The following is a 26415-nucleotide window of genomic DNA, read 5'->3' as shown; positions in this document are numbered from 1 at the left end:
TTCATTCTCTTTTACATTTTATTTGCTTGGATTGCTGAGCAGAGATGGGAATACTTAAATAAGCAGTCCATATCACAAGGTCCAAAGAGACTTCTATTTCAAGGCCTGGGAAGGATTAATACAGGCATACACATAGAATAGAAGATTTAACTCTGCTCCTCTATTTCCCTAGGTTGCAAAATCAGCACCAAGCATAATTTGTCTCTGACTTTTAGTAACAAGAACACTTTAGAAAGCTCTTCAAATTTATGAGATTTTTAAACACATGGATAAACTTTGGCTCCAGTTTACACTGAAATTTGCACTGTTATTCATATGGTATTTTCTTACCAAACTATAATCAAGTTTCTGCTAGGCAATTTTGGTGCTGCTATTGCTAGCTTTTATTGCTGTGTTAAATTGTCACCAAACAGCTGAAGGTTGGCAAGACAATTCAATGCATCTAGTTAATTTTTAATTCCCTTTTATATGAAGCAGTTCTGAAATTATTGTTTATATATTATGGTCAAATAAATGTCAACAAATTGTATCATTTAGATTACTGCCATTAGGATTTTTACAATTATTTTAGCCTTTATTAGAACATTATTTTTTAGAATTTACTAAGTTAGCTGTCAGTCCACTTCAATCTACTCAAGCTAACACTGAGTAATACTTCAACTTTTAAGTGTTGGTACCATATTTACCTTTGGCTAATGCTACCATTTCAGGTTCCACTTAAACACATAAACAATTAATCAAAACTGTTTTAGCACACATAGGATACTGAAGCTTTCATAAAGTCCTGAAGGTGCTATCAGATGCTACACAGTTTAAGACACATCCTAATCTTGGATGAAACCCAATTGCACACATTAGGTTTCAGAAAAGTAGGGTGATAGTTGGTTGATGTTCACTTTTAGCTACAAATATTTAAATTACATATGTGATCTTTATTTTAAATTTCAATTGAATAAATTGAGGTTCTCTGCCCAGAACTCAAGAATATTTTCGAATTTGTCAAAGCCAGCATGCCTTATTGGCCAACCAATAAATAATGTGACAACAAACATGTTTTCACATATATATTTCTTCTCTCAAGTAAGCTACTGTATAACTGAAAGTCTATGTTTATTTCCAGTGACTCTAAACTAAAATATTTTATTCATATTTAGACACCCTCTCAGGGAAACAGAATGACTTACAATGACAGCAGTCATCATCTAACACATTAAAACTGCATGGGAGAAGGATAAAATAAATGAGGTGCCAGGAAAACTTCATACATCCTTAAGAAAACAAAGGCAAAAGCTGTGTTTTTCAAAGATAAATTTGTATACTGTGCTAGAAACAAGCAAGGCTTTTCATCAGTTCTGAAACAGGAAATCGAAGGCTGCCAAAGGATGCATGAACCACACTTCAGACAAGTGATTCTTCTGTCCAAGCATTCTTACATGTATTACTTTAGATGCAGACAAGCTCCTGTACAACATCAATGGAACGAGCTTTCTGTGTTCTCTCTCCATAAAAATTTATCCTTTTCCAAGTGACAAGCACTGACCTTTCAGTGCACTATGTCTGCTCGTGCTTGGCTCCCTTCTACAATCGTTTCTAGTAATATACATCAAAAATGACAAGCAGAAATAAGCATACTGTGTGTGCTGTGCAGTTGATGTGTAAGGTCTCTGTGATTGCTAATTAGAAAGGATGCTTTACTGAATTATCATACTTGGTATGCAATTACTGCAAAGCAACAACATAAATTAACCTTACAAAACAAGGTTCTCAATATTGATGCTAGAGATATGTACATTTCCTTTCCCCCACAGCCAGTAAAATTCAATATCAGAAACAATGTGTATCTAGAACAGATCTGGTTTTGCCTTTAAAAGGGAATAAAGATTTCTGCAGAAGAATTTTAATGCTTCGCCACACCTTCCTCTACTTTCCTAACCTAACTTTTGTTTCTTTTTAATAAGAAAAGGGAAAGTCAGCAAAACAAAATGTCACCATTAAATCATTTCACAGCATTTTTTGTCAGAAATGTAATGGAAAATGTGCACATCATGGGAAAGGTTACTGTTCTTCCAGAACATCTTTTCACTTGGTTCAGGGCTCATCCCTCTACATAACTGTGCAGGCACTACTGATGGTTGTTCTCCCTGGGCTTAATTTGGCAGTTGAAGGATTGTGGCATTTTCAGGAAACCACAGTGCAGTGATTTTAGTGGTTATCCAGCTGAAAGTGATGCTATGATTTAGAATAATTACTCTGTTTATGTGCAATGGTAAAAGTCACTTACTACACCATATTCCAGTGTCAGCTTATACTTTATTGACTATTTCACTAATATGGCATCACATCAGATCACAAAGTCAGAATTAAAGGGATTTATTGTTCCTGTTCCTTAACACTAAGTACACATGCAATACAACAGCATTACTATACTTAGTTCAACTGACAATTTGGGGGTGGGGTTGGGAAATCAGTTCAGCCAGTTAATCAAAGAACTTCAAATTAATTTATGCTTGATCTTTTCATTGTTCCAACAAGTGATACGAAAATGGCAACAGATCCTTATTAGTTTATCTTAAAAGCTTTTAGGTATTATTGAAGAAAACATACACTTTTTCTTTCTTGCCTATCCTTTCCATGGCCTTTCTTCTCAAAATTTACTTACTAGGCCTTCCTCAAGATTAAGGCTTATAAAACCAGCTGTAACCTTACTTAAGATAACATGGCAAAATTCTCAAATTGCATGTTTCTCATCTCCACAAACACCCCTATCCAAAGATCATTTGTTCAAATGTAAAGATTAAAAAAGAAAAAAAAGAAAAAAGAAGACTTTTAAGGCAAACAGCAAGTATTAAAAAATTAATTAAAGAGTAAATGTTTAGAAAAAAACTCTAAAGAATCAGGCTGTTATAAGGTAATGAAGTGCTACCTGAAATATTCAGTGATATTGAATTCCAGTCTTACTATGAATCTTTTCTTCAGCATTTTTAATGGCTTTAAGCAGATCAGATAAAAAAAGATGTCATTAAGTTGAGAATGTAAAGGAATCACACAAAGTATAATAAAAATCTTCACTGTCGTAAAGGAGAAGACAGTTTTATTAACTGTAGGGCAAAGCAAAATGTGACTCCTGCCATGGATATGATACAGATGACAAACATTTTTTAAAAAATACTCAAAAATTTTAAGAAAATTAATAATAATACAGAAAAATAAATGAAAACCACATAATTTTACTTTACAGATTCCTAAAATTTGCTTACAAGAAAAAAAATTACTTTATATAATTGAATCTGTAATTTTGATGGCCACACAAATAGGAAACTAAAGTAAGACAAATGACAGGAGACAAAATGAAAAATCTAGTGGATGTAAAAACTACACTGAGATATAAAAACAATAAATAAAACCTACAACTCTATTCCTTTCAAAAAAAAGACAATCTATAAAAAAAACCCCAAAATGGTCACCATTCTCAAATTATTTACTTAGATGTTTTTATATGCAAATTATTTCAGCTACCTGAAAATAAAGTCCTATAATAAGATTGAATTTCTATTGTAAAATAACACCTCAAAAAAAGCACTTCTACTAAATACATCATAATGCTGAAAACATTCTTTAGTAAGTAGCTCTGATGTATGTTAGACAAGAGAACTATTAAGCTAAAAAAAGAAAAATAATATCCCATATACACACAGATTATCTACCCAAATAAGCAACCAATTTAATGCAATTTTGCTCCATTGACTTATGCATAAAAATTAGTACTATATGCAATTTTAATTGTGAGAGGGATAATTCTGGTCAACATGAAGAAAAGTGACTCAAAATCCCTAAACTCCCCATATCTCTACCTGCTTTTCATGTATGGGATTCTTTGGTACAAAAGTGTACTCTCACATTATTCCAAGATAAAACCTTCTGAATACTGTAGATGAAGTTTTGCATCTGGTTCTCAGTCCTCCTACTATCAAACCTTACACAGATTAACTACAGATAAAAGACTTGTCAAAGCATTGAGCAGGAGTAGTAAAAATGAGGCAAAAATACAAGTGTAACAGTAAGAATTACTATTTGCATACTAAGATTTCTTCCTCAAATAGTCCATAATTTACATTACGGTTCTGTTGACAGACATTTAATCCTGAAAACTGACTGCACAGATGCTCACTTGACACTTAATTGTGACGAGCCAAAACTGATGCTGAAATGCAGCATTTAAATGGTTATTGTCTCCTGCTTTGGTCTTCTACCACATTATGTTAATACCTGAACACAAACCTTCTCAGGTTAAAAATGTCATAAGCATAAATTTAATTTTCATGGCTTCTGTAGCAATGACTCAGCTTAATGATGCAAAGCAACTGAATTGATAAAGAATTTGACATTTGTTTTCTGAGCATCCTACACTATGCAATGCTCTGATGTGATAACCTTGCTTCACTGAAAGTGACTGAAGCAGTTTGGTCAGATGATGGAGTATGTGACACATTCAATTGCCAACTAAATTGAATTATTTGATGCAATTTTGATGCTGTAAGAAAAAACTCCTTAGAATGCCCACAAAAATAAGAAGCTACTGACCCCATCAAGACAGATAATTTTGCAGCCATATCCTATTACCGGTAACCAGAGTAGAAAATAATTTTACATGTCACCAGCCTCTCTTCTGCTGTCACAAGTGACATGATTTCATGTTTTCTGCATCTTGTTACATTAAATTTTAACCTTCTGAAAAGGCACCTCACCCAATGACCGCTTCATCTAAGAATTCACTCATTACTTATAGCAAAGGTTAGGACATCTTCAGCATTATTTTTCTTTATTTTATAAATTTTTCCAAACCATAGGAGATATAGAAGACAAGAAGGTCTCTGATGTAGCTATTTCTGAAGAAGGCAAGATCAAAAAATAAAAAAATCCTGAAAAACAAAGGTGTTTTTGGAACAGATGACAACTGCAAAATATAGTTTCAAGGTGTAATGTACAACGTAAAGTACATCTGTAACTGAAGGGGAAAAAAGGGTAACCATAATTTTACAAATTCACTGATCAAGAAAAGGTATAATACTACTTGTCAGTAGAAAACAAAGTAACTCTATAGAAATAACTGCTTGAAAGTCTCATTTACAAGTAGTTATCTTGTTACATGCTTCTAAAGTTTATGATACCGATACACAAGCTTCTTTGATCAGCAGACTTGAAATATCAATACTACAAACTTCTGACAATTAAACAATTGAACCAAACTTGTACCTGAAGAGTTCATAAACTTCTGCTCCCAGAGGTTCTACATATTAAAGCCCAGTATACAAAGGCATGGGATTCATTGGTCTGCAACCTTTATAAAAAGACACCGAACTTGAAGAAGTTTTGACTGATAGGTTGCTAAAATGTTCAGGAATAAATGTAACGAAAAACATTTCCACAGACTGCCCCCTCCATCCCCTCAAGCACCTGATAAGAGGAACACTAACAAACACTAATAAAGCTTGCCAAATATCACAATAATACTTCAACAAGGTTTTAGAACTTTCATAACACTGAAGAGAGACAAACATGCATTCCTTCTTCTAGTGTAGATACTTCAAAAAAGTATATGCATATTTTCTAACTTGGCTTTCTCAGTTCTAATCATGTGGAGTTGAATGGAAACAAGTCTTTTAATCTTGGTAATACCTCCAGCGTTTCAATTTTGGGTCATTCTTATGCAGACTACCTCTAAGTTAGTTCCATCAAAATCCTGCAGTATCAAGGATCAAACTGGAGATGGAACATAAAATCAGTACCCAAAGATCTGAATTTCTATTCTTTATATAGCTTAAATTCCTGTTAAGAGTTAACCAGCAAAAAAATAAGCAGAAAAATACATTCTGGACTTCAATTCAGACTCTTCTCTTTCATTTCAGGAGAATAACAGACAAATGTACTAAAGAAATACTTTAGCTACCAGGTAAATAGACTGGTTCCTTAATTAGCAGAAAATTCAAGCCTGCCAGGGGCTTTTTGCAGCAGAACTTCACATGTTTAAGGAATGTGCAGTTTTAAGTAGCTGGGTAACCCAAGTGCAAACGTGCCTAGGACTCTGCTTCTGGAGAAGCCCTGAGAGACAGCAGTATGAGTCTTGCTACCAGACCTGCACCTGACTTTTGGGTACTTCTTAAGAGAGCTTCCCAGTGCTTACTGCTCTTTTTGAATGTCTGCCCCAGCACATGAAATTTAATGAAAGTGAAAATCTGTGGTACTTCCCAGTAAAATGCAATGCAGCATAGGTAATTCTATTTGAATGAAGTCCTCATTGAACAAAAACATGCATTTGTCATTATATGTATTCACCTGCTATCTAGCATGAAAGAAACACTTTTTAAGAGGCAATAAAATGAGGCATATGACAGGAAAAAAAAAAAAAAAATCTAACAGGTAACTTAAGCAATTAAAAACATCAATACTCAGAATTAGTCCCTGTACATTACATAGCAGAAATAAACTCCACAACTGAATGTTGTTTCCTTTCATTCAAGTAGTTCATTCCAATTAAATAATGCATTTGTAATTCTCTGTAAAACAGAAGTTTGTTGCAAGTTGTGGCTAAATTAACTAACATCTTCCTTGTGATTAGTCTTAAATTTAAAAAACTACAGTAAATCACAGGCTTTCAATTACTACGATGGATTGTTAATTTTGCTGCAGTGCCTTTAAAGTAATTCATAATGTGTTTGTTCTGGAATAAACTTTAGCTCATGTAGAGCTTCAAAAATAGCAGCTAACAGAAATCCTTAACTTGAAGGTTGGCATGCCCCTCTGCATGAAAATGCACAAAATAAAAACACAAACATGAACCTATGCAAGACAAATGTAACTAAGGAAATATGGTGAGTAAGTTTTAGATTGAAAATTTCCAAAGGATTCAGAAGAGCCTGTCTCGAACACGCTTTCTGTCAAAACCAGAACTAAAGCAGACCACTTTGTGCAGCAAACATCTCAGTTCTTTACACAGTAAAAATTATTTTCTTGAATTTGATACATTCATTCGTAGCTCCAGAATTACAGATGTTGCATACATCTTAAAGATTTTCAATTACAGTATGATTTAATGACTCAAAAGTAATGCCAAACCTTATAGTTGATTTTACTGAAGAGGTTTTTTTATTTAGTAACTGAGACACAGCAAATGTTTTTTAATTCCTCACTTCCTACTCCTCACCTTCCCCTTCCACATCTCCCTTAATGCAGTGACTGCAACAGCAGAATATTACACTTGCTTGAAACATGAGACTTAGTACATTCAGTAAAATAAATACCTTCACATTTACCTTATTTCCTAGTAAACATCTGCATTAAAAATAAGTACTACATATATACTTAATACCTTGCTTTGCAGCTTTACATTTTTTTGAATACTTTATAGCTAGCATTCAAATCTATGTTTTCAAAAATTTCTATTCTATATTATTTCAAATACATGATCTTAGTCTATTTTATCCTCTCTGTAATGCTGAAGTAATAATTTTCCTCAGTTGCTGAAAATCAAACAAAATGGAAAATGCTAATTTATCTGATAATAAAGTATAAAAACTCAGTACACAAAGCTACAAAAGAACATATTATTATATGCTTAGTCTCAATTGTGTGATGAAGAAATCTAATGCTTTTCCAGAGATTTCTTTAACCTGAGCAAATAAGATTTTGCCACATATATAAACTATATTTTAATTTTACTCTCTTTTCTCAAAACCAGTATTGTGATACCAATTTTAACTAATGCACTATATTCCTATTTATTATCCAAGCACATCTTAAAGCCAACAACTGAAGCTACAGGTTTTTTGTTTTGTTTTGTTTTGTTTTTAATAGCAGCAATTAAGAACTTGATTGCTTTCTGAGAAGAGGCCACTTCTTTAGAAGTGAAGTCATTTATAATTGTTCTCTTGGAAGATTTCAAACTAGATTAGCCCATGGATTCTTCTTTAAAAAACTGTTCTACGTTTTAAAATACACAACCTATTTCTTTCACCAAAATGGAATAGACATTAATAATGTGCTACAAGCACTGTACGTGTACAGTGCTATCATCAACAACTCTGGAGTAAGGCAAGCTTTACCTATTACATATTGAGCCACCTGAAATATACTTGCTTACCCTTGTTTCTTCTAAATATGGTTAAGTTCTAAAATTAAGTTAAGTTTTTAAAATTTTGCTCTGGTGACTTACGGAGCCCTCTCTGTAGGGAGGTACTTATTAATCAAGCAATTCCTTTGCAAGATCTATCATTCTAAGTGATTCATACAAGATTGCAATAAAGCACTTATGAAACTTATTTAATGTCTAAACTATATACAACTTTAAAAGATTCACTAAATTAAACAAAAGAAAAACATCATTACATAAATGTTTTCTAAGTCAAGCAGGAAAGGTCACCACTAAAAACAAATAGATCCTTTAAAATGATTTTCTGAGTTTGTTTGAAAACTTATATTTCACATCAAGCTTTAGAAACTCCTGCATTTAACATTAAGCCTTCATTTTCAAGCAAATATTTGATTACTCCTTAAGATTGAGCACAAAATATTGTTATAGGTACCCTCTGGTTTCACAATAATTAAGTTTCAAGCACACATTTTAACTCCTTTCACTGAAGTCTTATCTTCTTTAAAAGTGCTGTGTCTCCATGCCTTACACTAAACTTAGCTGGGTCAAATATAAAATATTAAAATCCCTCCATATTTTACTTGATTTCTTCTCAAAACTCAATTACAGTTCATTTGAGTAGGAAGATTGCTAAAATCCACACTTTTCTCTAATTACAGATATAGGCTCCTTAGTGTCATTTATAACGTTAAAGATAAGACTTTGCTGCATTTTAGTGTATGTTTGCAATTACCTTTTCACTGTTTGACTAATTCTGTTCAACTAATTTGTAAATCTCAAATCATCTGAGGAAAAGCAAGTTTTAAATTAATCATCTCTTAAAAACTAATACGGAAAATAAGGCAGAAGATTTAAGAAAATATTATTTCAAAAAAATCCAAACAAAGGATTAGAAAACATTAATTTCCATTTCTCCTCCCGTGCAGGACTGCTATTCTGCTTCCAAGCCTAATTATGAGGACAGTCTGTGACAGAATTTGTTGGGTTGGAGCATTTAGTATGCTTATTTTTGGCCCATCTAAATTACTACTACAATCTTTTCATGTATTAGACATACCACTATTTTTCTACCAGTTTTAAAGCGCAACTCAAATATACAGTTCTTCACAGCATCTTCTCACCTTATCTTTAATGTCTCCACATATGGTATTTAACTTCTAGGAAAAACCTGAAGAAGGAAACTAATTCACCGCCTTTTTCACTGTAAAATTGTTCCCAGGACTCTTTCCTGTAACAAAATGATCTGCATCTTTTATTTCTTGCTAACAATAGGGCTGAAAAAAGCCTTTTATCTTGTCATGGGCAATTAGAAAACTGTTGCCATCAGTTCTCACCAGAATAACCGTAACAGCAATCATTGCAACATTCCACCTCTATTTCACAGTTTGGTAATGAGGAGAATCTAGGAGTACCGAGAAATAGCAGATTGCCTAGCTATGAGAGTCACATGGTTACTGATGAGCTCATACATGCACTCTGCCTCCAATTTGGAAATAAAAATAAAATCTGGCACATAACCCTTGAAACTGTACCAACTTCTACATTAATTATATGCTGTAATTGATAATAAAATCAGCTATTCTGAGTACAAGATATATCTACCCAGGACACAACCTGATTCTAAAGATACGTGTTGCTTGTATATATCATTGATTCTGACTGTTCTTGTAACTCTGATTCTTTGAAATAAATGAAGAGACGTATTTTGAAACAAACCTTCCAGTTAAAAACAATTATATCTGGGCTAAAGAAGAGACCTTGTCCAGAAAAACGTTGTTGAAGCATATGGAACCTAAATACAACAGTATTTTTTATCTGAACTTACTATGAGATCATTGTAATAAGAGCTCAGCTAATTCAATTAAAATCCACTTTCTGGTTGCTAAACTCCATTATTATTCTTACAAGAACTGTGAGCAGTTTCTACAGTTTTGCAAAGAGGCCACAATGCCAGCTGTAAAGTAAAAATCAGCAGAAGTTGCAGCCAACAGCAGCTATTCAATGGCAGCTATTCTACACTTTAATTAGATTTCTGCACCTACTAGAACAACATTCAACAGATTTATTTTTTTCTTCCCTTCTGTTTCAGATAAGAAACGTGATTATCAAACCCTTTCATGATCTGCATTAACGGAGGTAGCATTATTATATTTTTAAAACCATAAATTCCTCATAATCCACATTTCAGCTCATGAAATTAATGATGCTGATTTAATTACTTTTAGGATGCTCCTGTAGATTTAATATTATTAAATCGTTGGTTTGTTTATCTTTCTGACCTGTTCTAAAATATTGACAATTCAACCTGACAAGAGAAAATTAATTCTCTTGTGTTAGAAAAACAGATTATCTTGGTTATGTACATCTTAATCCACAGTGTAAATGTGTTTGGCAGGTCAATAAGTGACTCAAGTAGAAATTTCTGATGCAATGTTTCCTCTAAATAAATTTTTGTTTCTCTTTTTTAAAAACACATTTTCTTTGTTATAATCATGATGACAAAGTGATGAAAATAGAACTTTTTAAAATCTTCCTAAGGTCAAAGCATCAAACCTACCTGACTAGATTTTCATTGTCTCCAGTCCCTTTGCAGGTAGCACATTCAGTCCTTAAATCCTCTGACTTGGGCTTCTTTTGTAGAACAGACTGTCGCTGTCTTCTTTCTCTGGGAATCCGTTCCTGTCATAGAAGAAGGCATAAGAAAGGAATGGGGGAAAGGAGGAAGGGAAAGCAAATATTTTCAATTATAGCACTGAAAGTAACACTTCAGCCCAAGTTTAATATTTTTCTGAAACTGTTAAAAAACCAAAAAACACTATATTCCAACCTCAGGTTTTTCTTCTTCAGGTACAAAGCTTCGTTTTCGTCCTCTAGTTCTCTAGAAAAAAAATATATTTAAAATTTAATATTAGGTAACAGAATGTTTTTGCTATTTATCTATTATTCATAATAACAACAAAAACATACTTTAAGCATTAACTGCAGAACCACTGCAAGACAACTGCATCAACTAGTGTTAGAACAACAGCTTCAGATTATGGATGTAAATCTACAGAATTAGCCCAAAAGTAAGTATGAACATGTTTGTTGACCTGAGCAGGTGGAGTCTTATTCTAAAACAGACTGCTGCCAGAATTACAAATCTCTTACGGACTTTGCACGAACTTCACAGTAAATAAAATAATTTGAAAATTGATATGAACAGTAAATTACAGTAAAATCCTTCAGCACTTACAAGTGCTCCATTTGCAAGCCAAGTGATCGGATAAGAAACAATCAAAATTAAAAAAACTTCATCAAAACAGAAACAGAAAATAATTCTTTTACTTTTTGAGAAGTAAGCAAGAATTAAAGCTTTCAAACTGAAGGTTAATAGAAGGGGTATGTAGCAGATGCTCATAAAGTTGCAGCATACACCAATCTCTGAGTGGTAAACAAGAGATGAAATGGATAATATACAAAAAGTGGAAATTATTTCAGTATTGCAGTTGGCCAAAACATCTCAATACCAACAGTGTGGAGGAAAAGAGGTTTCCATAGACTGTAACAGCAACTATCAAAGGTTTATGTGCAGTTTCAAGTAACTACACAAAAACCTCCCATGAGTCCTGCTTCAGTCAACACATTTTTATCTCTGAAATAGCAGTATTATAATCTGCATGTGTTAAATAACAGATCATCACAAACTGATGATGTCACACTCTCTCCTCATTTTTTAACAAGGAAATAAAATTAGGAGATGCGGAAGGAAAGGGAAAACATCAGACTATTCCACTAACTCACAACGGCCGATACTTTGACAGTAACAAAATAAGTAGATAAACATTAAATTGCTTCTTTTTCTGGATGGAAATAATCACTTTACGAAGCCATGTGTCATATGTCATAAAGAAACAACTGTCTACAGTTTCCTAAAACTTTTTTTCAAGCAGCCAATATTAATCTGAGAAAAAGTAAAAATCATCTGATTAAAAAAAAATATCTTAAACCAGTTTAGAATCATGAGCAGCCATAAATCCAATTCGGAAGAAGCTGGTGATATGACGTTTCTTCTGTCTTGGGTCCGCTTTGAAGGGGATTTATACTAGTTTCAAATTAAGACTGTTCACTATATTGAAATGTTTTACACATTTAAATACAATTACATTGTAAATAAACCTGCCACTTCAACACATCTGGACCTTTCACCTATGCAGATTTTTATATGAGCATGTTAATAAACATACTGTTTAGGAAGTTTTTTTGTTTTAGGCAAGAGTTAACTCTGTATCAGAAAGAAATGTAGTAGAATGAAAAACACTAGTTTATTTGTGCCTCTGAGATATTTTAGTTACCTTTGAAATTCTCTTAGACATTTTCCTAAAGATGACTTACAAAAAATTTGTAAAACCTTCACTTTTATTTACTAGTTCTTTACTATATATTGGGTAATACAGTCATAATTGAGGTATTCTACCTTCCACAAGCCACACAAAAGACATCTAAGTGTCCAAATGTGGTATAAACAATTTATCACAGCTAGCAGAATTTATTAAAGTAGTATTTGAGATATTAATGTAACATGGGCTACATGTCAACCATATTTTACACAAACCAAGCTCACTGTAAATCAAAGTTTGATCAGACACCAGCATATTAACTGCCAATTTTAGTATTTTTGACCTCTGGCATTAGTCCTAAGAACACTTAAAAACTTTGAAAATTTTAAGTCATGTAGGCCCTTCTGAATGCCGATCTGTCTTGGAAAATTACATATAATTTGGAAATATAGGAATGAAAGAAATATTTTTTTTCTACCCTAGGTGGAAAAGACTATGAGTTAATAATAATATTTTAAGAACTGATCAATCTTATTTAAGCTTGAGTAAAATGGACATACAATATTTATAAATAATTTAGTCACCTTTGTCAAGAAAATGTTGCTTTTCATCTGTCTGCTATATAATGTGTGATGCATATTACAAGGAATGTCACATTAAATTATACTTCCATTACATTCCTAAACCTTCAAACATATCTGAATCTGTTTGACAACCACTAGAAACAAACATAAAAATCAACACCTTTGACATACACATTTGTGGCATATATTACATGCTTTTAAAGCAACATAATTTTACATTGATGTTTTCCCTAATTAATTTCCACACTTAAACATACATGGAATGCTAACTTTTGCTCAGACTCATTATACAATTACCAGTACTCACAATGGAAAATAACATCAAATTCACAACTAAAAACTGAATATTGTGATTTTCAGCAACAGCCTTCTGGTACTTTAGGCATTTGTAATTTTATACATTTTCACTACATTACTTTACAGGTTCAAAGAAAATAATCAGATAAACCTGGATTACTTTGTGCAGTATTTTTCATTGCTTTTGCCTCAAAGCACTATACTTGCATTTTAAAATGCTTAGAAAAATTTCTGTCATTAGTGGGCTCAGAGTCAGAACAATAGAGCTTATGAACATCAGATTATTAGATCTGTATGTACTTGCCATAAACAATTTAAAATTCACGATTTCGTATAAAAGAAAAGCTTAAAGGAACAGTGTAATTATAGAAGTCCAATCATAAATACTACAACTGTGATAAATATTCATATTATTATTAGTTATTTAGAAACACAGACTTTAATCCAGTATAAGATGCATATAAAGACTGTTTTTTTAAATGAAAACACTTGGCAATGCAGTACTACAGAGATATCTTCACAATTTAAGACTTCTCTGTCATAGAATCATAGAATGCTTTGAGTTGGAAGGGACCTTAAAAATCATCTAGTTCCAACTCATCTGCATGGGCAGGGACACATCCCACTAGACCAGGTTGCTCAAAGCCCCATCCAACCTGGCCTTGAACACTTCCAGGGATGGGACCTCCACAACTTCCTTGGACAACCTGTTCCCATGTCTCACCACCCTCACACTAAAAAATTTCCTGCTTGCTTTTCATCTGTCTGCTATATAATGTGTGATGCATATTACAAGGAATGTCACATTAAATTATACTTCCATTACATTCCTAAACCTTCAAACATATCTGAATCTGTTTGACAACCACTAGAAACAAACATAAAAATCAACACCTTTGACATACACATTTGTGGCATATATTACATGCTTTTAAAGCAACATAATTTTACATTGATGTTTTCCCTAATTAATTTCCACACTTAAACATACATGGAATGCTAACTTTTGCTCAGACTCATTATACAATTACCAGTACTCACAATGGAAAATAACATCAAATTCACAACTAAAAACTGAATATTGTGATTTTCAGCAACAGCCTTCTGGTACTTTAGGCATTTGTAATTTTATACATTTTCACTACATTACTTTACAGGTTCAAAGAAAATAATCAGATAAACCTGGATTACTTTGTGCAGTATTTTTCATTGCTTTTGCCTCAAAGCACTATACTTGCATTTTAAAATGCTTAGAAAAATTTCTGTCATTAGTGGGCTCAGAGTCAGAACAATAGAGCTTATGAACATCAGATTATTAGATCTGTATGTACTTGCCATAAACAATTTAAAATTCACGATTTCGTATAAAAGAAAAGCTTAAAGGAACAGTGTAATTATAGAAGTCCAATCATAAATACTACAACTGTGATAAATATTCATATTATTATTAGTTATTTAGAAACACAGACTTTAATCCAGTATAAGATGCATATAAAGACTGTTTTTTTAAATGAAAACACTTGGCAATGCAGTACTACAGAGATATCTTCACAATTTAAGACTTCTCTGTCATAGAATCATAGAATGCTTTGAGTTGGAAGGGACCTTAAAAATCATCTAGTTCCAACTCATCTGCATGGGCAGGGACACATCCCACTAGACCAGGTTGCTCAAAGCCCCATCCAACCTGGCCTTGAACACTTCCAGGGATGGGACCTCCACAACTTCCTTGGACAACCTGTTCCCATGTCTCACCACCCTCACACTAAAAAATTTCCTGCTAATGTCTAACCTATATCTCCCCTCTTCCAGTTTTGATCCATTACCTCTTGTCCTCTCACTACAATCCCTTGTAAAAAGTCCCTCCCAAGCTTTCCTGTAAGCCCCCTTCAGATACTGGAAGGCCACTATGAGGTCGCCCCAGAGCCTCCTCTTCTCCAGGCTGAACAACCCCAACCCTCTGAACCTGTCTTCATAGGCGGGGTGCTCCAGCCCTCTGATGGTCTTTTTGGCCCTCCTCTGGACTTCTCCCACGATCCATGTCCTTCTTATGTTGTGACCTACAAAACTGGACACAGTACTCTAGGTGGGGTCTCACAGGAGTAGAATAAAAAGGGAGAATCACCCCCCTTGACCTGCTGGCCATGCTTCTTTTGATGCAGCCCAGGACACAGTTGGCTGTCTGGGCTGCAAGCACAGTGCCAGCTCATGGTGAGCTTGTTGACCACCATCACCCCCAAGTCCTCCTCTGGACTGTTTTCAATCCATTTTCCACCAAGTCTGTATTTTTGCTTGGGATTGCCCCAACCCTTTCACTTGGCCTTGTTGAACTTCATGCAGTTTGCATTAGCCCACCCCTCAAGCTTGTCAAGGTCCCTCTGGACGGCATCCCTTCCCTCCAGTGTGCCAAGGGTGCACTCAACTCCACTGTCCATGTTGCCAACAAAGATGTTAAATAGCACTGGTCTGAGTACTGGCCCCTGCAGAACAATGCAAGACAGTGTTGAAGGCTTTGCACAGGTCCAGGTAGATTATGTTGGTCGCTCTTCCTTTGTCCATCAATGCCACAACCCCACTGTAGAAGGCCACCAAATTTGTCAGGAAGGATTTGCCCTTGGTGAAGCCGTGTTGGCTGTCACCAGTCATCCCTTTTCCACATGCCTTAGCAGAGCCTTCAGGAACATCTGCTCCATGATCTTGCCAGTCACAAAGGTGAGACTGACTGGTCTACAGTTCCCTGTGTTTTCCTTTTTTCTCTTCTTCAAAATGGGAGTTATGTTTCCCCCTTCCCAGTCAGTGGGAATTTCTCCACAATGCCAAGACTTTTCAAATATGATGGAGAGAAGCTTTGCAACTTCATCAGCCAATTTCTACAGGAGTCATGGACGAGTCCCATCAGGTTGCATGGATTTGTGTACCTTCAGGTCATTCAGATGGTCAAAAATCTGCTCTTCTCCTACAATGGGGAGATATTCCTTTTCACAGTCCATGTCTTTGCCTTCTCTAACTTGGATGGTATGACCAGAGCCTTTGCTGGTGAAGACAGAGGCAAAGTAGTCTTTGAGTACCTCAGTCTTCTCTGTGTCCTGCATGGCCAGGTCTCCAGTTTCCTTCTGAACTGAGCTCATAGTTTCCCTTGTCCTCCTCTTCTTGCTGACATACCTATAGAAACTTTTCTTGTTCTTAACATCCCTGGCCAGGTAGAACTCTGTGATTTGGCCTTCCTTATCTAATCCCTTGCTTCTCTGACAACATTCCCTCTAGGATACCTTGCTCATCCATAAAGGCCTCCTGGCTCTCCTGTCTGCCTTCCTCTTCAAAGGGACACATAGCTTCTGGGCATGGAGGAAGTGAACCTTGAATGTGGACCAGGTTTCCTGGGCTCCCCTCCCCTCCAGGGCTTTGTCCCATGATACCTTACCAAGCAGATCCTTGAAAAGATCAAAATCTACTCTCCTGAAATTGAGGGTTGTGAGCTCCTTCCTCACTGCCCTAAGGATCCTGAATATGACCGTGTCATGGTTACAACAGCCATTAAGTCTTACATCATCAACCAGCCCGTCTCTGTTGGTGAGAACAAGGTCCAGCACAGCACCTTCTCTTGTTGGTTCCTCTACCGTTTAGACAAGGAAGCTGTCACAGGAACTTCCTAGATTGCTAGTACTTTGCTGTGTTGTCCCTCCAGCAGATATTGTGTTGGTTGAAATACCCCATGAGGACCAGGGACTGTGAGAGCGAAGCTGCTCCTATCTGCCTATATCTGTTCCTCATCTGCTTGGTCATCCTGGTATGGTGACCTGTAGCAGACCCCCACAATGATATCTCCTGTCCCTGTCTTCCTTTTAACCCTGATGCATAAGGTTTCAGTCAGCTCCTCTTCCATGTCCAAGTAGAGCTCCACAGACTCCAGTTTGTCACTGATGCAGAGAGTGACACCCCCTCCTCTTCTGCCCTGCCTGTTCTTCCTGAAGAGGTTATAAACAACCATCCCCACTCCATCAAGTCTCACTGATATCAATAACATCACAGCCCTGCATGAAGCACACATCTGCATCTCCTCATCTGTATCACAAAATGGACCAAGACAGATTTGTGAAACTTGTCCCTACATTTCAAAAGTGCTCAAGTAATAAGTCAGAAAAGCAGAAACTCATGTTATCAGCACCCAAGCAAAATCTCCATTAATGCCAGTGCTATGACAGCATGTTTTTTATTTCACAGCATAAAGTAAATATGCTCTAAAATATCTACAACTTGGAATGGACAACTCAATGAAGAAAAAAGCACAGCCAGATCTGACTTAAGACAGATGCGACCCATTGACGGCAACTGCCACATGATGACACATCAGTACAGGAACAATAATTTTTAAACAGTACTGAGCAGTGGAAGGTGGTTCAAAATACATAACTGTAATCTGTAGAAGTAAAATGTTTTTGTAAAAAATATTTCAAATGTTGACATTTAATGACACCTGACTGGCAAGTCTGTAGTTGTGTTTCATCCGAAGTTCTATACTTGCATTACTCTGGAATTCATGCAATGTACGCTTGAGTAAAAGGTAAGTGTGCTATGTGCTCAGACTGCTCCCTGCTATTAACAGGTTATGACACAGGCAACTTACTGTTGTCAAGTAACACGTCTATAGCTATGGGCTGATCCTATACAACCTTAACTACCCCAGTCAGATAAAATTATGCCAAGTTCGTAATCATGACTTACAAGGAAGATACTCTAAGATTAAAGTATTTTAAAACAAGACAAAACTATGAAAAATCTAAAAGTAATAAAAGATAAAAATAGATTAATTTTCCCTATGAGTAATTTTTAGCATAACATTTTGAGGTTAAAAAACCCACCTCTATACATCAGCAAACCAAATTATAATGAGACTCTTTAAAATCCCGTAAGATCATGTTACTCAGGTAAAGAGACTGAGCCATTTGATTCTATGAAATAATTGAGATGAAAGCAAGTCATCTTCTCCTAGAATATCTTACTAAGGCTTAGCCTTTACAGCAATCTTAATGTCCTCCCTCAGAAAAGTGTAATGCTCTGAGTAAATGAAACCTAAGGATTAACAACATCCCTTTTGATTTTTTACTTCAAAGCTTATCAGCTGTGGAAGTTGGAGAACCATAGAATCATAGAATCATAGAATCATAGAATCTTAGGGGCTGGAAGGGACCTCGAGAGATCATCTAGTCCAACCCCCCTGCCAGAGCAGGGTCACCTAGAGTACATCACACAGGAACGCATCCAGGTGGGTTTTGAATGTCTCCAGTGAGGGAGAACCATCTGACAGTATTAAAGCATACAGCATTCCTCCAAGTTATTTCATTAACTTCTCACTTCGCATTCAAAATTGGGAAAAAAAAGCTCTTCCTCTTGCCTCTCTAACGTTTTTTAAATGCACACAAAACATGAGAAGACTATCAACAGAGAAACAGTGATGGAAATGACATGCAGCAGCTGTTAAACCTGAAAAAAAAGAGAAGCAAAAAAAAAAACCAACACTTTTTTTTGCCCCTTGGATAATCTACTATATAATGATGTAAACAGTTACTAAAATTTTCCATTAAATATATAGTATTTTATAGTATATAAAACAAGTAATAAAGAACAGTTAAGAAGGAATGTTATAGAATGTTTCTAAAAAACAATAAACAAAGAAATCAGCAGAACTACGGCATACATTTCCATAGCCAAGGGAAAGACAAATTAAAAATGAGTTTCCATTAGCCATCATGTTTTGAGTCCCAAAAGTATCCATCTGTGCTTGCAGCACTCTACTGTTATGCTGTGGAAACCCATGTGTTCAGGGAATTAAAACAATCAGGATATAAATGGCTGAAAAAACAGAATAGTGACATAAGAAATGAATAATGAATGATGAAGCAATAAATGACACTACATTATTTCAATCAACTTCATCAGTGATTTAGGGTGACATTTTTAGAAGATATATGGACGAGAAATCAGTAGAAGTGTGGGGATCATGTGATTCCAACCTATGGTAGGACATAGTGTACTCAAGACACTTAAAAAAATCAGACATTTAAAAAAAACCAAACAAAATACAACTATCAAAAATAGAATGAAAAATGTGATCAACAATGGCATTGTCAACTCAGAAGTGGAAGAAGAAAAAAGACTGAAGTGGGCATCTCCATTCTGATCTACTCAGTCACTTTTTCACAAAAACAATGGTGATTTCTGCATGGCAATATCATACAGTTATTAGGAAAGCAAATTTAAACTGAAGGGGGGTTAGAGCACAATGATACTTAATAGAACTTAAGAGATTCTCATCACTTGAAAAAAAACATAATTCTGCCAACTATTTCAAACATCACAGTAGAAAGCATTGTTCCCAGTTTCTTCTTTGCTTAATATTTTAACTTACTAGAATTTGTTCTAATTGTTTGCACACAGACACACAGGCAGCAAAGAGGCCCAGCACACCTGCTTATGCTGTTCTATATGTGTAAATTCAGGAGTTTCACTATGTTAGCGTGTGCTACTTCTGCTAATAGACAGGAAAGATTACTATGCTGGTGCTGCTATACCTCTTAGATACCACAGAAACAATATTTTCATACGTATAAGTGTCTTCTTTTTTTCATAGACTTTCTGATACCACTAATAGCTCTGGCACCATGAACTTCTTTGTAACGGTGAGCACAGGAAATTCAGTCAGCACTTCAAGTGCTCCTGCAGTTTCAGGGCATATGGTATCATTAGGAAGGTGAGGATCTTCCTGTGAGAGTTTTATATAAATAATTCAAAACCAGTCACAGATTTAACATTAAAAAAATATATTAAATTACTAAAGACATTCCTGGCTCTCAAAAATATAAGTACTATGATAATTTCTTTATTTTGCAAGAACTCAGTAGATGTTATTTTGTGTTGTAATTATGAGAGCATCAAATGTGAGGAACATCAGATGCTTTGAGTTTTGTAGATTTGTAAATCTCACATTTCTTCTCTGAAATAACACGTATTTGATTTTTACTTTCCTGACTGACCTGTGGCTGCAGTCAGTGCTCTAGAAAGACACATAGCTACTTTAAATTTGCAGTGAAGAGGACCAGTGCAGGATCAGAACCATGTCATTGATACGTATTACACATATTGAAAACTTTCTAACCCTAACTGTCTCACTCATGCAGCCTTTAACATATACTTGTCAATGAAAATGTGAAGACAAAGAAATTAGTAAATATCAAAATACTACGGAATCATTCCAAAGATGACACAACAAGGAGCAATTTCCTTACTGCAAAACTGAAGATGACTTTGATATGAAACATAAGCAGAGCAGAATATTCTCAGAAAACAGAATTCCCACTAGTACTAAAAAGTAACTTCATGAAATCACTGTGTACCAAGAGCAAGCATAAAGCAAACCATCGATTTTTCAAAAGCTTGAAAAAAACTACAGAGATCAAAAATGCACGTATAATGTGATCTCTTTGCTGTTAAATACAAATTAATACCATTTTGCTAAGATAGCAATTTTTAATCCATAATGTCATCTAATCTTTATGAAGAGTTCAATGTTATGAACATCCTTTGCTACTGAAAAAGTTACAATCAAGCCAGAGGCAGAAAATTCCTTTTACTTCCTTTGCTTTGTTAAAAAACAGAAAAATTATTCTATTAATGGCACCACAAAAGCATAAAAAAATAAAAATAAATGTGAGGACAGCTACATAGACACCAGATGGCACACTCGCTCAACACAGATCAAAGCAGATACCTTAAGTGGTACATACCACTACTATTCAAAATATACCTAAGAAATAATTATTTAATTTTCAGGATGGCTGGCAGTAATGAAAAGGGAACTGCCAGACAAAAAACCCCAAACAGCAGTAAATCAAAATATTATACAGAGAAACAAGTCAACCATGAAGCCTAATTACCCAGAATTAGTTTTTTCCCATTCTCTTGTGAACTTTTATTTCCTAGATAAACACAAATTTTCCAGTACTTCTCCTGTCAAGCTACACTATCACTGAATCTGGCAATTAACTTGAATCTACTGTTTTCTAACACAAATATATATCAGAACTTGAGAACTAGAAGACTTGTTTTATATCCTTTTTAATACTCATTTCCTAAAAGCACACGTTTGGAGAACTGAAATAGGCAAAATGGCCAGAAAAAAAGTCCATTTGCAGGTGTTGCTAAAACAAGTGATTCTTTTCTGGAAAACTAATTTTATATGCACTTACTTGCAAAAGTGATAGATATGCTAGTTTTAAATAAAGCTAATTTAAGTTATGCACTAAAAAACATTTACAAGATCACAACATATTGAAATGTATGAGCATAAACAATGAAATAAATTCCATCCACAAATACAACCCTTATACAACAGATTTAAGTATAAAGACCTGTCTTATCTATTTACATTACTTTATAATTTGTATAGATCCCAACTCAGAGTACAATTCTGGTATGTTTAAATTTATCTTTGTGCATTTAGGTACATTCTTTTACATGGTCTTTCTGAGAAAGTGTAAATTCAAAAAGGTCTTCTTGTAAACTTTAGTTACATTTTAATGCACAATATGATAGGCACTCTCTCCAAAACAAGGCAGTCCAAATGGCTGGACTTTCCTTCCTGCAATTTTCTTTGAAATCGCTGCTCTTTTTGATGTAAATATCTGAAATATTTGAAAGCTAAAAATGAAAATAATAGGGAGAACTCACAGTGTTGTTTGAAAATGCTTATAGAGTATTAGGATGCAAAATACTGCTCTGACACAATTAACATAGTGAATTGTAGGAGGGAGAAGCACTGTCCTTAGTGAGGATAACCTGCTTGTCCTCTCTCATACTCCCAAATTACAGAAGGAAACTGGGACTGCTACCGCACAAACGCTGGGAACAGTAGTGTACTCCAATTGCCACAGGTCTCTCTGGCAACCACTGTTCTGATGTACGATCAGATTGAATTATGAATTAAACAATGTAGCTCCTGTTTTAAATAGTCTCACCTTCTCTCGGTAATTTGGAAAATTATTTCTCACAGCCAGCAACTGGCTGTAAGTCATGCTTTTTTTGCACAAGCAGACTCAAGATACAAAGAAAAGTCACCTTATTCAAAATACTGCAGAGCATCCCACACTCAGTCTCTGCTAAAAGCATCCTGACACAGGTGTAAGGTGAAGTACACTTAAGAGACTTATGATAAGAAAACCCTGAAAAAGATCTGTAAAGTTCATAAAGGAAAAAAGCAGATGGGAGAAATAGTACAGATTGCAGAAATTAAAATTAATGTCATAATTTCATGCAATAATGCAAAACAAAAGAAAGTTGTAAGGTTTCATTTAAAGTGGAAAACCCCTTCCATATTTTCTTTAAAAAACAATTTATCCCTGGAAAGGAAAAAACACAATATGAATGAATTTGGGTGGCCTGAAAGATAACAAAAAGAAATAAATAATTTACAGGACTTAAGTGCACATGCATCATTAGATTGGATGAGAAACAATAGTAACACTATGAATACTTCTAAAAGGGTCTTTTACTCTTCATAGTACATTCTAAGCAGACAGAAATTAGAAAAACAAAACAACCCTAAAAAAAAGGAAAAAGGCAATTTTTCATGAAAGGCGTTATCCTTTATCATCTCAGAAATTGGTGTTACCAAATAGAAGCTGCAGGGCAAACTGACTGCAAAGTCAATTCTGAAATACAATTTAACATGATTTTTTAAAAAATGTAATTAGCGTATAGCCTTAGTTAATCATACACATTTGTATAAAATATCTTACAGACATCAGTTGTCAATGTCATCAGTAAAATCTAATGCAATTTTACAACAATAAAAAATTAGAGCCTATCTACCACGTAAGAAGAGTTAACTATGAAAAACCACCACAATGAAAACCAAACATGTAAGATGCATTCTGTTCTCTTAGGTATGTGGCAAAAAACCTCCTTTCAATTACATCAATTCAAGATAAATGTATGCAAAACAAGTGGAAATTCCCTTAAGAACAACAGATACAAAATTCAACACTCCTGTAATTGCACTTGTTGATTATAACTGTAAGCAAGGCTGATTACACACTGTTAGCTAAGCAAGCTTGCCAATTCCTTCCCAAATAAAACTAGACTGAATAAAACACGCCTAGGGATACAAAGTACACTGAGAAGAGAGGACTGTGAACTAAGTATATTTCCAAATTGTTTTTTTTTTCTTCTTTATTTTATACTATTTTAAAGTATTTGAGTAGTACGCACATAAATGACAGAACAAGTATCCAGTCATCGTTGAAAATGCGCCACACAGATATTTTCTGTGTAGTTGCACCCAACTTTATTTGAGAAGCTGTTTAAAGGTAATTTTTTTCCCCCTCAAATATACAGACAGCTCCAGAACTAACAAATTTAAAAGTATTCTCTACCTAAAAATACCCCGAAAAAACCCAAACAAGCAACAAAAAATAACACCAACTTTCCTGGGTTCATAGCAAAGGTGAGTGGGAATCCCATACTGCCCGTATCTGTTAAGTCTTCAGAGGTCTCTTATCTTCATTTTATTATACTGTCTAAATGCATTAAGATCATGAAAAAGTTGAAATGAAGGAATTCAGCCTTCAGAGGAAAAAAAAATCCAGCATGTGTCAAGGGTGTGAAACTTTTCCATAGTTAAGTAGAAGACAGGAGAAAATAAAAAAATTAAATACCCAACAACCTCTCAGCTATGGGAGAACTTTGACAGAGGGGCCCTGCTAGCAGGTCAGCAAAGCTTGCACATCTGTATGTTGTAGAAAAGCAGAGAACTGGAAGAACTGAAAGAGAGGCTATGAATTCAAGCAGAGGAATAAAGTCTTTCTTAGGCAGGTAGCAGTAATTTTTTCAGTGCAATTGCTGTATTGTGGCAACTTACTAGTGCACTCAAAGTAAATTTAATCCCTGTATTAGATACCACCATGTGTGTAAATATACTCTTCAGCATGTGAGGTGCCAAATCACTAATATAGAATCATAAAATCATAGAACTATTCAGGTTGGAAAAGACCCTAGGGATTACCGAGTCCAACCATCATCCCTACTCTACAAAGTTCTCCCCTAAACCATATCCACCAACACCACATCCAAACAACCCTTAAACACATCCAGGGATGGTGACTCAACCATCTCCCTGGGCAGCCTATTCCAGCGTCTAACCACTCTGTCTGTGAATTTCTTTTTTCCTAATGTCCAGTCTAAACCTACCCTGTTGCAGCTTGAAGCCATTCCCTCTTGTTCTGTAGCTAATGACCTATGAAAAGAGACCAGCACCAACCTCTCTGCAATGACCTTTCAGGTAGTTGTAGAGACTGATGAGGTCTCCCCTCAGCCTCCTCTTCCTCAAATTAAACATTCCCAGCTCCTTCAAGCATTCTTCATAAGATTTACCCTCTAGGCCCTTCAGCAGCCTTGTCGCCCTCCTCTGTACTCACTCCAGCACCTCAATACCTCTCTTGAATTGAGGTGCCCAAAACTGGACACTATACTCCTGGTGTGGCCTCACCAGTGCTGAGTACAGGGGGACAATCACCCCTCTACTTCTGCTGGTCACACTATTTCTAACACAAACCAGGATGCCATTGGCTTTCTTGGCCTCCTGGGCACACTGCTGGCTCATATGCAGCCACTTGTCAATTAGAACCCCCAGGTCCTTTTCTGCCAGACACTTTCCAGCCACACTTCCCCAAGCCTAGAGCACTGCCTGGGGTTGTTGTGGCCCAAGTGCAGGACCCGGCACTTGGCCTTGTTGAAGCCCAGACCATTAGCATTAGCCCAACAATCCAATCTATCCAAGTCTCTCTGGAGCCTCCCTATCCTCACGCAGATCAACACTCCTGCCTAGCTTGTTGTCATCTGCAAACTTACTGATAATACACTCTATGTCCTTATCGAAATTATCAATAAAGATGTTAAACAGAAATGGTCTCAACACTGAGCTCTGAGGAACACCACTTGTGACTGGCCCCAGCTGGATTGGACTCCATTGACCACTACTCTTTGGGCCCAACCATCCAGACAGTGCTTGATCCAACAGATCGTGTGCTCACCCAGGCCATAAGCAGCCAGTTTTTTTTATGAGAGTTCTATGGGGAACCATGTCAAATGCTTTTTGGAGGCCCAGGTAGACAATACCCAATAGTTGGGTCATCAGGTTATAAAAGGACATCAGGTTCATCAGGCAGGACCTGACTTTCATAAACCCATTCTGATGGGGCCTGATCCCCTGGTTATCCTCTGTATGTCTTCTAATAACACTCAAGATGATCTGCTCCATGACTGTCAAAACATGAGGCAAACACTTCAGAGCAACCAGGCTTCTCTCTATTTAGGACAGAAGAAGCTTGTAATAACTTCACAAGGGCGTTGTATAAACCAATCTTAGTCTTACAATGGATTTATGTACAATGCCTTATATCACTACTTCTTCTACTACTACTTTGATTGCCTCTCCTGCAATAGTTGTAGTTCTCTTTAGTCCAATAATTAGGAATCCTCATGTCCTAATACCAATACATTATATATGAACGACCAGTTTATATGCAATTTCTACTCATGTCCAAAGGGTGATGGGAACACTACTCATTCCCTAAACTGCACCTAAAAGCCCTTTGATATTTTTATTTACATTTTATAAATTATGTCCTTCATCACACATGAAAACTCTTGTTTCTGAGCAAGGAGAAAAGAATTTTTTTTAGAATTAGAACACCAGAAAACACCATAGAATACAGTGATTAGTATAAAATATCTACTTCCGTATGAAAAGAAGATGCTAAAGATTTCATCAGTGCAGGAAGAAAAAATTCTTCTTTTCTTCTCTCAAAACTATCCACGATCGAAGTCTGAGAAAACACACAATTACTAGTAAGAGTAGGAATCTAAAAAAACCCGAAATAGCAGGATCTTGTGACAATCACAAAACATGCAGTCATTAGGTTGCCTGTACATAAGGATATCATTAATTTATAGTTGTAATTGGAATATATTAATATATATTTAAATATTAATATATATTTAAATCTTAGCATATAAG

At 35.3% G+C, this 26415-nt stretch overlaps 1 protein-coding gene across 1 annotated transcript in view; it reads right to left on the bottom strand.

Moving 5' to 3' along the window:
* The window catches only part of PHF14 (PHD finger protein 14), a 179327-nt gene that overhangs the window by 94717 nt on the left and 58195 nt on the right, over positions 1–26415 (bottom strand). The window contains 2 exon segments of the mRNA XM_009994979.1: positions 10704–10825; positions 10974–11024. Coding sequence (XP_009993281.1) covers positions 10704–10825; positions 10974–11024 — 173 coding nt within the window.

The sequence above is a fragment of the Chaetura pelagica genome, unplaced genomic scaffold, assembly GCF_000747805.2.
Source record: "Chaetura pelagica isolate M959 unplaced genomic scaffold, ChaPel_1.0 scaffold12, whole genome shotgun sequence".
Classification (NCBI taxonomy): Eukaryota; Metazoa; Chordata; class Aves; order Apodiformes; family Apodidae; genus Chaetura; species Chaetura pelagica.
This window is presented reverse-complemented; position numbering and strand designations above follow the sequence as displayed.